Source organism: Gadus chalcogrammus, chromosome 11 (assembly GCF_026213295.1).
Source record: "Gadus chalcogrammus isolate NIFS_2021 chromosome 11, NIFS_Gcha_1.0, whole genome shotgun sequence".
NCBI lineage: Eukaryota > Metazoa > Chordata > Actinopteri > Gadiformes > Gadidae > Gadus > Gadus chalcogrammus.
Window position 1 is genome coordinate 16241997 of NC_079422.1, and position 13807 is coordinate 16255803.

At 45.4% G+C, this 13807-nt stretch overlaps 1 protein-coding gene across 1 annotated transcript in view; it reads left to right on the plus strand.

Moving 5' to 3' along the window:
- The window catches only part of ascc3 (activating signal cointegrator 1 complex subunit 3), a 98827-nt gene that overhangs the window by 18637 nt on the left and 66383 nt on the right, over window positions 1-13807 (plus strand). The window contains exons 6-8 of the mRNA XM_056601394.1: window positions 4600-4795; window positions 5405-5540; window positions 6442-6567. Coding sequence (XP_056457369.1) covers window positions 4600-4795; window positions 5405-5540; window positions 6442-6567 — 458 coding nt within the window. The remainder of the gene's footprint in view (window positions 1-4599; window positions 4796-5404; window positions 5541-6441; window positions 6568-13807) is intronic.

Here is a 13807-nt window from a genome sequence, read left to right on the forward strand (position 1 = left end):
ACCATTACCAGTGAAACAAAAGTTAAGCTCATTCAGTTCCTGTATATTTTTAAAACACAATCTAGATGACCTTAAAAGTCATTAGTAAATAATTGAGTTTGATTCAATCATTTATTTAATCAGAGGGTTACTTTTACCCCGTTGTTGTCCTGTTTGTTTTGTGAATCTTTTAAATAGATGTTCCATGAAGCAGTCCCTTCCCTGGGTCTCGTCGGTGAGGCAATTAACTGACAGAAACCGAATCGTTGTGTTATTCCCTTTTTCACAGCGGGTTCCAAACCCAGCCTGAGTTACATGTGGTCGGGAAGTTTTTCCGGGCTCCTGTTCACCTGTCAGAAAGTTCACCTGCCAGGCAGCTTTTGAGATTAGTGTTGCCTTGACAACCGGGGGTAAGGTCAGGAGGGGCTAGGAAAAGGCTGATTAAATTCCGTACTTCCTGCATGGCGTCAGGAAGCCAGGGTTTACCGGGGAGGGCCTGTCGGCTGCTGATTAGCTTTTCAAATTGCAGTTTGCAGCTCGGCAGTTTGCGTGTTTATGAACGTGCAGATAGCGTTGGCGGAGCTTCTCCACATTTCAATGGGAGGATGAAAGACGCAGTTTATACATAGATAAGTAGTTGATTCCTCCTTCTATGGCACCATTGAAAGCATCGGCTGACTCTACTTTTGCAGAATTTGAAGACTATAGGCGTTGATGGCTCATGTTGGTCGTAGTTGGGTATTGCATTTGAATGGTGCTTGGGTTTGCTTATATGGGCACACTTAAGTATAGTATGGATTCTACCTATGGGCTCGCTAATGTGTGTTCCTGTATTCTTAATTGTCATGCATATTCCTTTTTTCTTTGATGGCTTAATTCCAGGGAGCTTAGATTACCAACTTTTTCCCTCAATTTCTTTTGATGAAAGCTCTAGTTATTGCAAAAACAGTCCTAAATTGAACTAATTCCCAAAGATCAAACACATTTTTATTTATTTATATCCATCCGAAACCCCAGTGTGTCTCTACAACATTAGTGGTTAAAGAGCAAGGAAGGGCAGACATCAAAGAGCTGGGAGGGGAGGGGGTACGTGCCTCATCAGAGTTATGGGGGTGGGAAAACAACACGCAAAAAAAGATGTGCTGTTGCCTATGAAATGGAAATGGTAGTTCAATAGTGCACCCAAGATGGAATAGAAGGGCTGTTGGACTGGGGAAAGCAAGCACTTAATGGTTGCTCTCATCTCTGTTCTAGGGAGAAGTGATCAAACATAGCCATTCAAACACTCATTGGAAAATAATAACGCTGACGTATGTTGCACCTTTTTAGCTCCCCTCTCCCCGGGTCATATTTTATACACCCCATCGAATGCAAACGCAGGTCGCCGCTCTAATGGCAGCAGACATTACCGGCTGAATAAGGCATTTGGAATCCAAACCCATTAAGGCTGTTGGAATTTAGAACAATGCCTATTTTCCGCAAGGTTCCCGGCATGCGGCGTCTCCAGGGAGTGTGTCGCCAACGCTGGGATCCAGGGACCATTTATTTGGCGTGACACGAAAGGCGAGACAAAAGGAAAAAACGCACCTGGTGGCCACTAAACCTCAGAGTCCGGCTAATTTCACACTCCAAGCCCTCCTGTTAGGGTTGGCCAGTTGGAGACCGGACACCATGTCGGCTGCAATGGGGTTTGTTCAGATGCAGGAACACTCTTTGTATTGCAGACAAAAATACCATCAGCAGAGGGTGGCTGTAAGGGCTGGACATTGGGTTGCGTCTATGTTGGTGCACATTCAAACAAAGCAGTTAAATCCTAAATAGCAAGCACATTTAGCAATTTGATTAGATTGGATTCAACTTTATTGTCATGTACTGAGACACAATAATGCTGTTTAGAAATAAGCAAGAATTGCAAAACACTGACTACAGTGTGTACATTTGTTTAGAATATATATTAAATAAGATATATGCAGTATGAACAGTATTGACAATAGTAACATTGGGGATGAATACATGCAGTACTTTAGAAGACTATGAACATGAGGAGCACTAGTAGTAGGTATTTTATAGAGGTACATATATTTTGGTATAAGTGATACAACCATACACCTACCATAAGTCATAGTCAAGCAGTCTGTTGCTGTTTAATTTGTATGTTTAACACATAACTTACCACTGCTTCTTTTAACCTTCTACATTACACTTCTGGTCTGCACCGGCATACATAAAATCTTAAAGTCATGCAATTTCCTAACCTCTTTCACTGTTATTTAATACAGTTCATGTTATTCACGCAGAGGGGATCATTATATGAAAGAATAAATTGAAATTTTAAGGGAAAAGAAATCATCAGGAAGCGAACAAGGATAAAGGGAGCAAGTGAATAGTGAACTAGAGACTTGGATGGCCAAGGTTATTAGACTAAAACATGAGGGACCTTCAGTCCCTGCCGTTAGCTGACATGTAATGGTGGTTTTCTTGATTAACCCTGAACAAGAGAATCGCATTATCCATGCTATACCAACTTTGGAGGTGGCCTGTTCTACGTGGGAAAGTCTGCAATACATTTCTCCCACCTTATCCCTGGTGGCATTTGGGACGATATTTGAAACAATTTATAAAGGAGAGACAATTTCAAGATCCTATCTTGAACAGGCTGATGATAGCAAGGAATTGCTGTCTAGGTTTTTTATTATAGTTTGCAAAGGAATAGTAATAATACCTAACTCAGCAAATTGTTTATCAACTAACATCGTCTAGGTAGTTAATAAGGCCTTGCATTTAGATTTCTGACTGCATAACAGGCAGTTATAAGATCCTTCTTTGTGTCATTATCACTGTCCTACTAATTGTATTGTGTGCATGCGTGCTGAAACTATACTCTGCTATTCTTCATACTTGACATTTTATAAGGTATGTAAAACAAGGCCGTGAGCTAATCAAATGCCCTGTTTAACACTGTTCTCTAATGCCACCAGGTGTTCTGGTCCACGATTCTAACAGTGGCCCTTTGTCCTTCAGAATTCATTTCCTTACCACAGATCCGTCGTTATTTTTTCATTGCCTTTGTAATATTCCCTGGCCCGTGCCTTCTCCCTCGTCATTCTGTCCCAGGTGTCCACACGGTCACTTACTCCCCGGTAAGCATGACCTGCACCGTCCGACTTCTCCCACGATCGGGACACACAGGGGTTTACCCGCTGGGTCCCCCTTGGGACTTCAGAGCTGCCAACAAGAACCTGCCACTGCCTTGCATAATTAACAAAGCTTCATTAACGAGGAAGCGGCTAATTAGTGCCCCCCTGATCTGTGACAAGGCGCCTGGCAGGCGGAGCTGCTTGGCCGGGTTGAAAGGATGGGCCGATGACTTAGGTTGACCCCTCCTGCCCGGGCCAGCTGTCCCCACGGTATCCGCATCAGCATCGGGCCAGCCACGGGGTGACGCACCAGGGGTCCCAGACAGCTGGGGGGCTGACAGCGCCAACCCGGTGTAAACAGGCTCCCCGCTGTGTCTGGAGCTGTGTCTGTACATGAGCGCAAGTGGCCGATACAACCCTGAGACCCAATATCGGTCGGTGCTTCAGCGGGGTACAAATGTCTCCGACTGATGGTGCCATTGAAGAATACAGGAGAGAAGCCTGGCGGGGAATTTGGAGTTCTAGTTTTAATTTCTAGCTAGAGAAACTCAATATACCAGTATTTGTTTGTGCTTTAATGTAATTTATAATTCATAGATCAACCGGTTCCTCAGAGTAAAATCGTACTTTGATTGATTTTTTGATCTCTTGAGTTCAATTCCTGAACCTTCTTTAATATTTTGTTGCCAAAGCATTCCTGGTTCTCAACTTTCGGCTTGCTGAAAACGGCCAAAGGTACGAGAACAAAACGTTTTCTAACCAGATTCACAGAGTTGAACCGTTTCTAAGAGGGTTGATGCATGTAACAAGATGCAATGGGCACCTGGATATATAGAGCATGCAATAAAAGGAGCCTGGGAAGTGTAGAATGGGGATCGTGTGGGTGTGGGACTGACAGGGTTAAACTGAGTAGGAGGGGCTGTTGTGCGGAGTCTACGGATTTCATTGAGCAGGTAGAGCCCTCAGAGGAGATAAAGAAGAAATCATTCAGTCAATCAGCCCAGGCTGCAATGCAATCATCAGGTCTCATCTGTTTTCAAGAGCAATGCTGGCTGTTATTGAGCTGTTGTGCCTCAAACAGGGTGGCTATGCTGTCAAGAGGGGGGAAGGGGGTTGTGTTAACCCTCACTGTGCAGTGGACAGAAATATACATCAGATGAAATCCTCGTGGACGAGCTCTCATTATTTTTCATATTATTTTATTGCACGATATGCGATGATTTTTCTCACTTAATGTTTACAGCCATTGTTTTTTTTACGGTGATACAGTTGCATGTATATCGTGAATCAATATCATATCACAATGTAATGACGTCATACATTTTTTTTCAAAAATAGAAGGGTATCGTTTACACCTAACTCATGAGCATTATCATTAATTGTGTTGCATAGAATATTATTGTTTAGTTTTTATGAAAATATCCCTGCTGTTGCTGTGCTTTGATTTCCCTGTGTTGGTCTGAGCCTCTGCCTTCCTTCCCAGACGGCGGCCGGAGCGGGGGAGAGGCCAGCAAGCCAAACTTTGGCTGTCAGGTGATCATCCAATCGGAGCAGGAGAGGCAGCAGATGAAAGTCTACCGCAGAGGGGAGAAGAGGGAGAGGAAGAAAGGAAAGGGGCCAGAGGATGACCCCTCAGACATGTCCTTCAACTTTGACCCCAAGGAGATGAGGTCGCAGAGGTAGCCAGATTGCCATTCCTCAAAGTCATCTGTTTGCTGGCCTTAACCCATCTCAGCCACTTTTTCTCTGTTTGGTTCTCTGTTGGTCATTTTACCTGTTATGTCTGAGACTAATGGACGAGCCCATCACTTGGTTTCCTTTATGTTTCACTGCCTTTCATAACACTGTGTGTGTGTGTGTGTGTGTCTGAGTGTGTGTTTGTCTGTCTGTCTCTCTGTGTGTGTGTGTGTGTGTGTGTGTGTGTGTGTGTGTGTGTGTGTGTGTGTGTGTGTGTGTGTGTGTGTGTGTGTGTGTGTGTGTGTGTGTGTGTGTGTGCTCCTTAGCAACTTTTTTTTTAATACAATCTTAGGAGGGGGAAAAAAAGGGGCAACGATGTGTTTAATTAAAAACCGAATTGTACCAGAGTGTGAAGGAATAGATTAGCGGAGAGGTAATGCTCCCCACCGCTGTGGCTCACCGGTGTCATTAAATCCGTCAAACAGGCACTCCTCCTCAAATACAAACATACACCTCGGAGATGAGACAGGCTTCACTGGTGTCATCTTTTCCTGTGCGCTTGGTCCAGCATTGTCTATTGTTGATGTTCTGTTTCCTTGGGGGGCCCCCAGAGAACAGGCCCTGCTGACCGCACGCCGGGAGCCTGTGTTCGGCAGGGAGCGCGTCTACGAGCGTGTCCGCTACCCAAACGTGTACGACTGCTATGCCGAGGCGGCCAAGAGCCCAGCGTTTGTCGGAGGAGCCAAGGTGAGGCCCGCTTTACAGGAGGGAGAAACTGCATCTGAAATGGACTGTAGAATAAGAGAGTAATAACATTCCACACACACACACACACACACACACACACACACACACACACACACACACACACACACACACACACACACACACACACACACACACACACACACACACACACACACACACATTTATAAATACATCCACACACTCATCCTTCTCACTGGGATGTCACCTTGTTGCACAACAAAGGTGTATTACAGAACAAATGCTAGCAGGATAAGATAAGACTTTATTAATCTCGTGAGGGATATTTAATTCAACACAGTACGAGCAACCTCCTTACATTTTTACCTCAGAATATTTGGTGTTCCATGATACTCTGAGACAAATCTGCACAGATTCTGGTGTGCCGAAGGGCTTCGGATGTCTCCTGTTTAATCTTCCATATAGGCCAACTTCTTGCCTTTTACCAGTGAAATGTTCCTTCATTTTGAATCAAGCCCTGATCCTCTACGGAAAGGGCATCGGAGCACATATCACTGTGCCAGCGTGCCTATTTCGTGACATCTCCCACCAGATAACCCAGAAACCTTTGCTTCAATCCAGGTTTTAGGATCTCCTCATTTTAAATCCAACTTTCTCTAAACCTCTGGCAGATGAACACAGACCTCTGCTAGGTGTGTCCCGCCTAGTGGAGAGAAAGGGAGAATCCAGATATTGGAATTAATGGAGGTTTCTTTAATGCCCCTTGGTTGATTGCCAAAATAATAATATATTCTGGCAAACGGGTTGTCGGCCACGGCAGGTTTGCAGTGCTTCAAATATATGATCCTTTTTTGAGTGGTGGAAGGTCATTTTATCCGTGCTACCTTGGATTTGTGTTAATGTGCACGTTTATGGCGTTCAGCTGCTGCTGCCAGAGGGCATCAAGAGGGAAAACAACAAGATGTACGAGGAGGTGGAGATTCCACCCAACGACCCCAAGAGCCTTGGCATGGAGGAGAAACCTATTTACATCTCCCAACTTGATGAGGTAAGAAATGAAGTATACAACTATAGGCTGAAAGGTATATATATATATATATATATATATATATTTATGTGTAAATATATGTATATATTAGTGCTGTCACTTTAACGCGTTATTAACGGCGTTAACGCAGACCAATTTTAACAGCGTTAATTTTTTCATTGCGTGATTAACACTCTTTCGGCTTGGCAAACGTTGTCGTTTTTTCACCTGCTGTCTAGCAACAACTAGTCACATTAGAAAAACTACAACACCATACAGGAAATAGCTACACCGGAAACGAAACAACAAGCATGGCGCACAGGATACGGAGGATACGGAGCGGGTGAAAAACTCACCCGCTCCGTATCCGTAAACACACACACACTTAAAAGTGTGTGTGTGTGTTTGTGTGTCACTCTGTTCGAGCCTGCACGAGAGATCAATGTTGTCGTTAGCTGTTACGGCTTTCTGACCAATCGCAGTTCCAGGCACACCTGGGCTGTACCACTTCGGGAGGGGCCGCTCAGTTACACTAATTGACTTGGTTGCGACGCTGACAGTGAGTGTTGCGGCTGTTCTGTGAGTGAGAGGTTGCGGGCGCACAGCTCAGACTGCCAGATGCTGCTGCAAGGAACTTTTATAAACGCAATAATGTTATCCCGCAGTAATCAGCCCGACAGCCCCAAAACGTTAACGGCCCACCGGGTATTCTCCCGACTCTCCCGATTACCACTCCGCCAACGTGTGTGTGTGTGTGTGTGTGTGTGTGTGTGTGTGTGTGTGTGTGTGTGTGTGTGTGTGTGTGTGTGTGTGTGTGTGTGTGTGTGTGTGTGTGTGTGTGTGTGTGTGTGTGTGTGAAATGTGATAGCCTGGTAATGTGTATAGGCCTACGTACGGTAGGAATATTCATACTGATTTAAATAATAAATGTTATAGTATTTCCCATCTTTGCTGAGCAAGAGTTTTGTTCGAAAGTTCAGTGATTGAAACAAATACAAGCGTGGGCTATTGAAGTTTTACAGTAGGCCCACCACTGTCATGCACCTAAGTGGACCGGGTTGAATTCACTGCGGGTCTCTCTTCTTATATCCATCGTACCAAATATATTTTATTACTGTCCTTCTCAACACTCTGATCTCAATAAATGGCTAGCAGCATGAAATCAAGGGATATTTAGAATGAAAAAAAAATTGCGATTATTTGAGATTATTCGCAAGTTAACTATGGCATTAATGCGATTAATCGCGATTAAATATTTTAATTAAAGGACACGTGGAATACCATGTTTTTCTGCCACTTTCGAACGGTATACCACGTGCCTGTAATTGCAACGTTGTCTGGTCAGTTTGGTGGTATCTAAATGTGTACACAGTCTCTAGCCGCCTCCTCTTCAGTAGGTACCAGAGGCCTGGGACTGTAATGACCAGTGAGTGATGTTCTCTTTTAATGGAAGTGCTGTAGCTCTCAGCCAACTGTCAGCAGACACAATGACCTGTCAGTCTGATTGACATGTTGACTGGCACATGCACACACCCGCACCGCCACCGACACACATACAAGCATACCCGCACATACAAACCCACAGGCACAAACACACACACACACACACACACACAAACACACATCCAAGTACACACACAAACACACACATCTATCCTCCTGGTCCAGCAGACTTCACCCCTATAGGGGTCAGCTGGCCGTACAGACAGGTGTTCAATCCACCCCCCACCTCCCCATGGGTCGTTTGGGAGAGGGGAGGCCAGAGGACGGAGATGACTGCGGCACAAGTCTGCACACATCATTGTCTCTGAAAGTCATTGCGCCCATCCTGTCCAGGAGAGTGGACTTTGTCATCCATCATCGCAGCAGAACGAGTAAATATCTAGTGCTACCAAAGAGTTGTCCTTTCTTTTGTAAATCTGGCCTTTTGTTTATGAAGTCGCCCTCCCATTGGATCCGTTGGCCGTAAACCGATCAATTTTTGCCGCACTTCATGTGACCCATGTAACTGTTCACTGCTCTTAACCTTCCTGTCACTCATGCTAATGAGTGCCATTGTAAACAGGGGTCACTCGGCTGTTTGTGTGTGTGTGTGTGTGTTTGTGTGCGTGTGCGTGTGTGTGTGTGTGTGTGTGTATTTCTCTGTATGCAGATGAGGACGCCATGACCAATTGATGTGGGCATGCCTCAGACTTGCCTACACATTCACTCCTGTTGTTTTCACAGTTTTTAAAGTGTGTGTGTGTGTGTGTGTGTGTGTGTGTGTGTGTGTGTGTGTGTGTGTGTGTGTGTGTGTGTGTGTGTGTGTGTGTGTGTGTGTGTGGGAGTGCTGCCTGTCAATTGCAATTTTCATCAGTGCTCCTTTAGTACTTGACTATTAATGTGTCCATTAGGCATACAGTTGTATGCATAAGCACAGGAGTGCAGTTTTGTTGGAGCAGCATTATGCATGCAAGACGGTCACGCCTGGGTTCTCTGGCGCTGACAGCGTCGGTGCCCGCGCCCCCTCCATTCACCGTTTGGAGATGCTGACCAGCATGATATGTAATCTATAGCAATTATCTGTCTGTGCCCCCACCAAACACGCTGGCTTCCTCACTTTTCCGAAGAAGTATTATTTTCTGAACTTTACGGTTGAGTGTCTCTAGTATATTTATTTGGTCAGTTAGCTCTGGGCAGAAGTTTAACAAATGTGTGAAAAAAGGATGTCCAAGCTCAAACTGGCTATCTAGCTCGGTGTATTATTAATGCTAATTTATTACTGTTATGTGTTATGATTGACCTGGGGTAAACTGTTTCTAGAGGGAATACATTGTCATGAATGATAATGGGGAGTCCGAATAGTTTTCAGTCCTAAGTGCATTTCTGTTATCCTTATGAACCACCAGTCACCAGTCCCTGTAAAGCAAATCCATTCACATGTTGTCAGAGGTAGAAGGTAAACATGTGCCGGTGGCTTGCTAACATCCACCAGATTTCTTAAAAGATCAACCGTAGCTTTGTCTGATTCTCACGGTACTTTCAACGCTGTGCTGAGGTTAGCATAAGTTCAGCCCATCGTACAATATTGTCAGAAGTATGTGCAAGTAGACTTGTAGAGCATTAAATGAGTGAATGAGGACGTAAAACATTGGCTACAGGTAAATATACCTCCTCAGAAACCGTTGGTATTGTTTGAGTCTTCTCTCCGTTACCATTTAGAGGAATGAGTCAAAATGGATCAGGAGGATTTATCCCCCTCTTGGGAGCTAATTTCCTGGAGAGGAGGAAACAATTAATTAAGGAATCCCACCGAGAAGGACGTTTTGTGTGTGGTTCTCTTTTACAGAGCTTCGATCAATAAAGCCTGACTTTTATTATTTGTATTATTATCCCCCTATAAACCAATACAGAACTATTGCCCACACCCTACCCTGCTAAATCCTGGTACTAAGTGGCTAACAAGAAGCCTCGGAGGTGCCATCTCAGTGTGCTCTCATCTTCTAAAAGGCTTGTCTGTCTCGTCTGCCTTCTCCTCCAGTCCGATCCAGTTTTTTTCCCCTGATCTCGGCAGTAGGCCGCCTGCCTTCATCTCTACTGACAAAAGTCCCTGTGAAACAGATAGCCACAGATTGATACGGAGCCTCGTGCTGAGCAGTGTAAATGAGTCCACGCGAAGTGGCTCTGCTTTTCATTAATTTAAGCCCCTGTACATCTCCAAAACAAAGTGCTTTGCTCGTCTAAAGCGCCCTCTACACAATGGCTAATAAGTCTTTAGGTGTTGTTAAGCAAGCCCTTTGTGAGGCAGACGGAAATGTCTGATGCGCTTTCTCTTTCTCCCGTCTCCCCTCAACACACCCCTTTCCGGAGAGCGCAGATTGTCATTTATTGAAAGCTGTAATGGGAGAAACAGGGGCACGGCGGGCCTGGTGTGCTTTTAATAGCGCCGTGAAACATTAAAAGTGGTGAATTTATTAGGGTGCTTTTTAACTAATGAATCAGGGCCGTGGCGCCGCACTGCCACCGCTGTGGTAAAAGCCTTCTTAATTCATCCGAATAAATATGTGGGGCGGCCGCGGGGGGATGTTGTCTGAGCGAGTGCAAATGTTGCTTCTATTGTAGCGCTGACGCGACTAATCATGCACTAAAAGCACCTCAAAACGCAAGCCGTGGTCGCTCAAATGGGGGCATAAGCCCGATGCACACAAATGCGCACACAGGCATGCCATGCACACACTCACACATAAATACACACACACGCATACATTTTTCTGTTTTTTGTCCACTTTTGATAGGAAATAACTCAAGGTTTGCGTCAGTCTGAACGGGGGGAGTTCCCGTAGGGGATGTGTTTTCATTGAGTAAAGATTCAGAAGCACAGTGAAGTCTGTTCCTGCAATGGGAAGCCCCTCATGGGGGAAGTGTATGAAAGTAGGAGCATAAGTGATGAGTGAACATACCCCACCGAGCTCAAATTGTGTATTTGCTCTCTCCCACTCACAGTTATTATACCTTAAGGAGTTCTTACCTGTTTGATTTGATCCGGCTCGGGTCTCACACGCAAAATGATGAAGGGGTAATCTTCCCTCCCTCGATAGAAAAAGAAACAACTCTGTATATATATATATAAAAATACCACTGGGAGAATTGATGTAGTCAGTTCACACACAGTCTTTTTCAAGTATTATTATCTGTTTTATGATACACACGAGCATTCGAGCAAAAGGGTACTCCTGCTCGCTCCTGTGACCTGCCTGCAGCCTGAATCGTGTCGCTGGGAACGACCCTAATGGAGAAACGCAGTCTGGGGAGTTCAGTGGCTGGGTGACGTGTTTTGCACTCGTGCACTCCCAGAAGCCGTGGTGGTGACCGGGGTCTATAACCTGGAGTCAGCGGAGTTGGGAGAGTGGGAGGGGGTGGTCATTCGGGTTCTATCAGCCTCCGGTGTCAATAGCCCCCGGGTTCTCCCAAGTTTGACGTGTGGCCCGTCCTCCCGGCCGGCAGCCCTGCCGATCCCACGAGATGGGCCAGAGGAGTGGAGCAGCAGCGGGCCATCTATAATTAATCCACCTTGATTGCGTTTCCTAATTCACTTTTGATGAGTTCCCTTTTTACATCCCACATGTGTGTGTGTGCGGGTGTGTGTGCGTGTGTGTCTAGGTTCCCGATCTGGGAGCTGGAGCGTGTGCAGGGGATGTTGGGCAACGACGCAGGTCGCTGAGGAACATTGAGGTGTACCAGCGCTTGGGCAAGGTGCCGGATGGCTAGGTTTATTCCATCTGGAACCACGGCTGGACACTCCAGCCGCTTTTTTGTCTGTATGCATATATATTGTCTGTATATGCAGAAACCTTCCCTCAAAGGTACGGTGGGGGGCTATGCTCGCCTGGTAGGGCTTTTGCAGGGCTCATGAGGGTCTAGTGCTTTTTCAGCAGGTGCCCATGGATTAAGTGATGGATGGCCTCGCTCTCCCTCTCGTGTTCCCTTTTTACTATCTCCTGGCCAGCCTCACTGCTCTCTCCCTGTTCCCTTTTCCCTCTCTCCCCCATCCCCCCCCCCCGCCGCTTCCTGCTGCTGATCCGTAGGGAAATGAATGGGCCTCCTGTTTGCTGCATCTGCATCTCACTCCATCAAACGCCGCCATGCATCTGGTGTGGTTGTGTGTGTGCTTCTGTTTGTGTGTGTGTGTGTGTGTGTGTGTGTGTGTGTGCGTGTGTGTGTGTGAGTGTTATTTTTGTGTTTGGCCAGGTAATTTTGTACCCTGTGCGTAGGCTTGGAGAGGACCGATAAGCTCTTTGCTAAATCTGCCAATTAAAAGTTGATCACGGAGTCAATGCAAATGGAATGAAACGGAACCAGAAAGTAATTAAAAGGATAGCGTGAAAATGACAACAATTATATCTCTTAGCTTTCCATTACGGATACTGGGGGATTTAATTAGTGAGGCAGGCTTCTATAGACTCATACGACCGATCATGCTGTAATGTACAGTAAAAAAAGTCACTAGAATACAAACTGCATCTATAGTTGAATTAGTTGAAGTGATACCCGCGCATCCTGGTACCAAAGGACATGCAGTTGGTATTTAGATATAGGTGTTGAATAATTACTGCGATCTTTGTGGGGCCAATTAGAGTGTTTTAAGTGGCTGTTGGATTGGCAGGCTATTCCCATTCCTCCCAGTTTGTCCATATGGCCAGAGGCTGTGTATCCACTTTGTTAATGAGCCCGTCAGTTTTCATCCACTCAGCATAGGCAGAAGTAGTCCGAGGGACGGACTGGGAAAACAGCTCTCTCCCCTGAATGGTCCAACACCTCCTCTGAAAGCTTTGCTGATCACCGTTGCTACATACTGAGGAAAAATCATGTCCACTCACTCTTGTCCCTTGCTCTCCAACACAAAAACGCTGAAGGCACTTTGTTATGCCGGCTTTCTTATCCATGTCATTCTTTCCCCCCACATTGTATAAATGTCTTTGCGTACCTTTTCATACAACAACCACAGTATCCCCTCTTGCATGGAAGGCCCTTCACAATGGGACGCCAGCTGGGACTAAGAGATGTGTTCTGCCCTAAACTGGCGACAGCTGCTCTCATTTGATATTTTATTTAACCCGGCCACCGAAAGGTTGACCACAGATGCTTATGGACCTCTATTAGCCAGCTGGGCATGGCAGTGTATCCGCTGACAGCGTTTAAATATCGTGCATAATGTAGTGCTCCGGGATGGTTTATGATGACCACAGTCGGGCACTTTGATATGCATTAATATCAGGAGGGACGTGAATTTGGCACTTGTGTTCCAGTCCAGGGATTCAGCTATCATTGCCGTTATTGTAACTCAATGGCTTAGGTTGTGGCTAAATACGATAGGACATCCGCACAACATGATGTCAAAACGCTTGTCTTGAGTAAGTGAACCAGGGGAATCCAAACCAGCACACCCATGTTGAAGAATTCATTGTTCACCCTGAATTTCAATGAAGAAGTTAAGTCTTCCCATGTAAAAGTAAGTCTGCCTAACTCTGGTTGTGGGTAATTGACTTGGCCTTCCCCCAGGTCATGTAAATTGGATTTTGAAGCTCAAAGTGGCGCTTCGGTGTATATAAGTTAAAGTGACAAGTCACAAGGTCCAGACACTGACAGATTGATTTGAGATAAGTTAATTGGCACAAAATAAGACGACAGAATTGTTGCATATTTACAAGGGTTTCTCAGTCTTACTTAATATGTACTCTTCTAAAAATGGTTGAGAATGCATTTTCTGACTGATCAAGGCTCA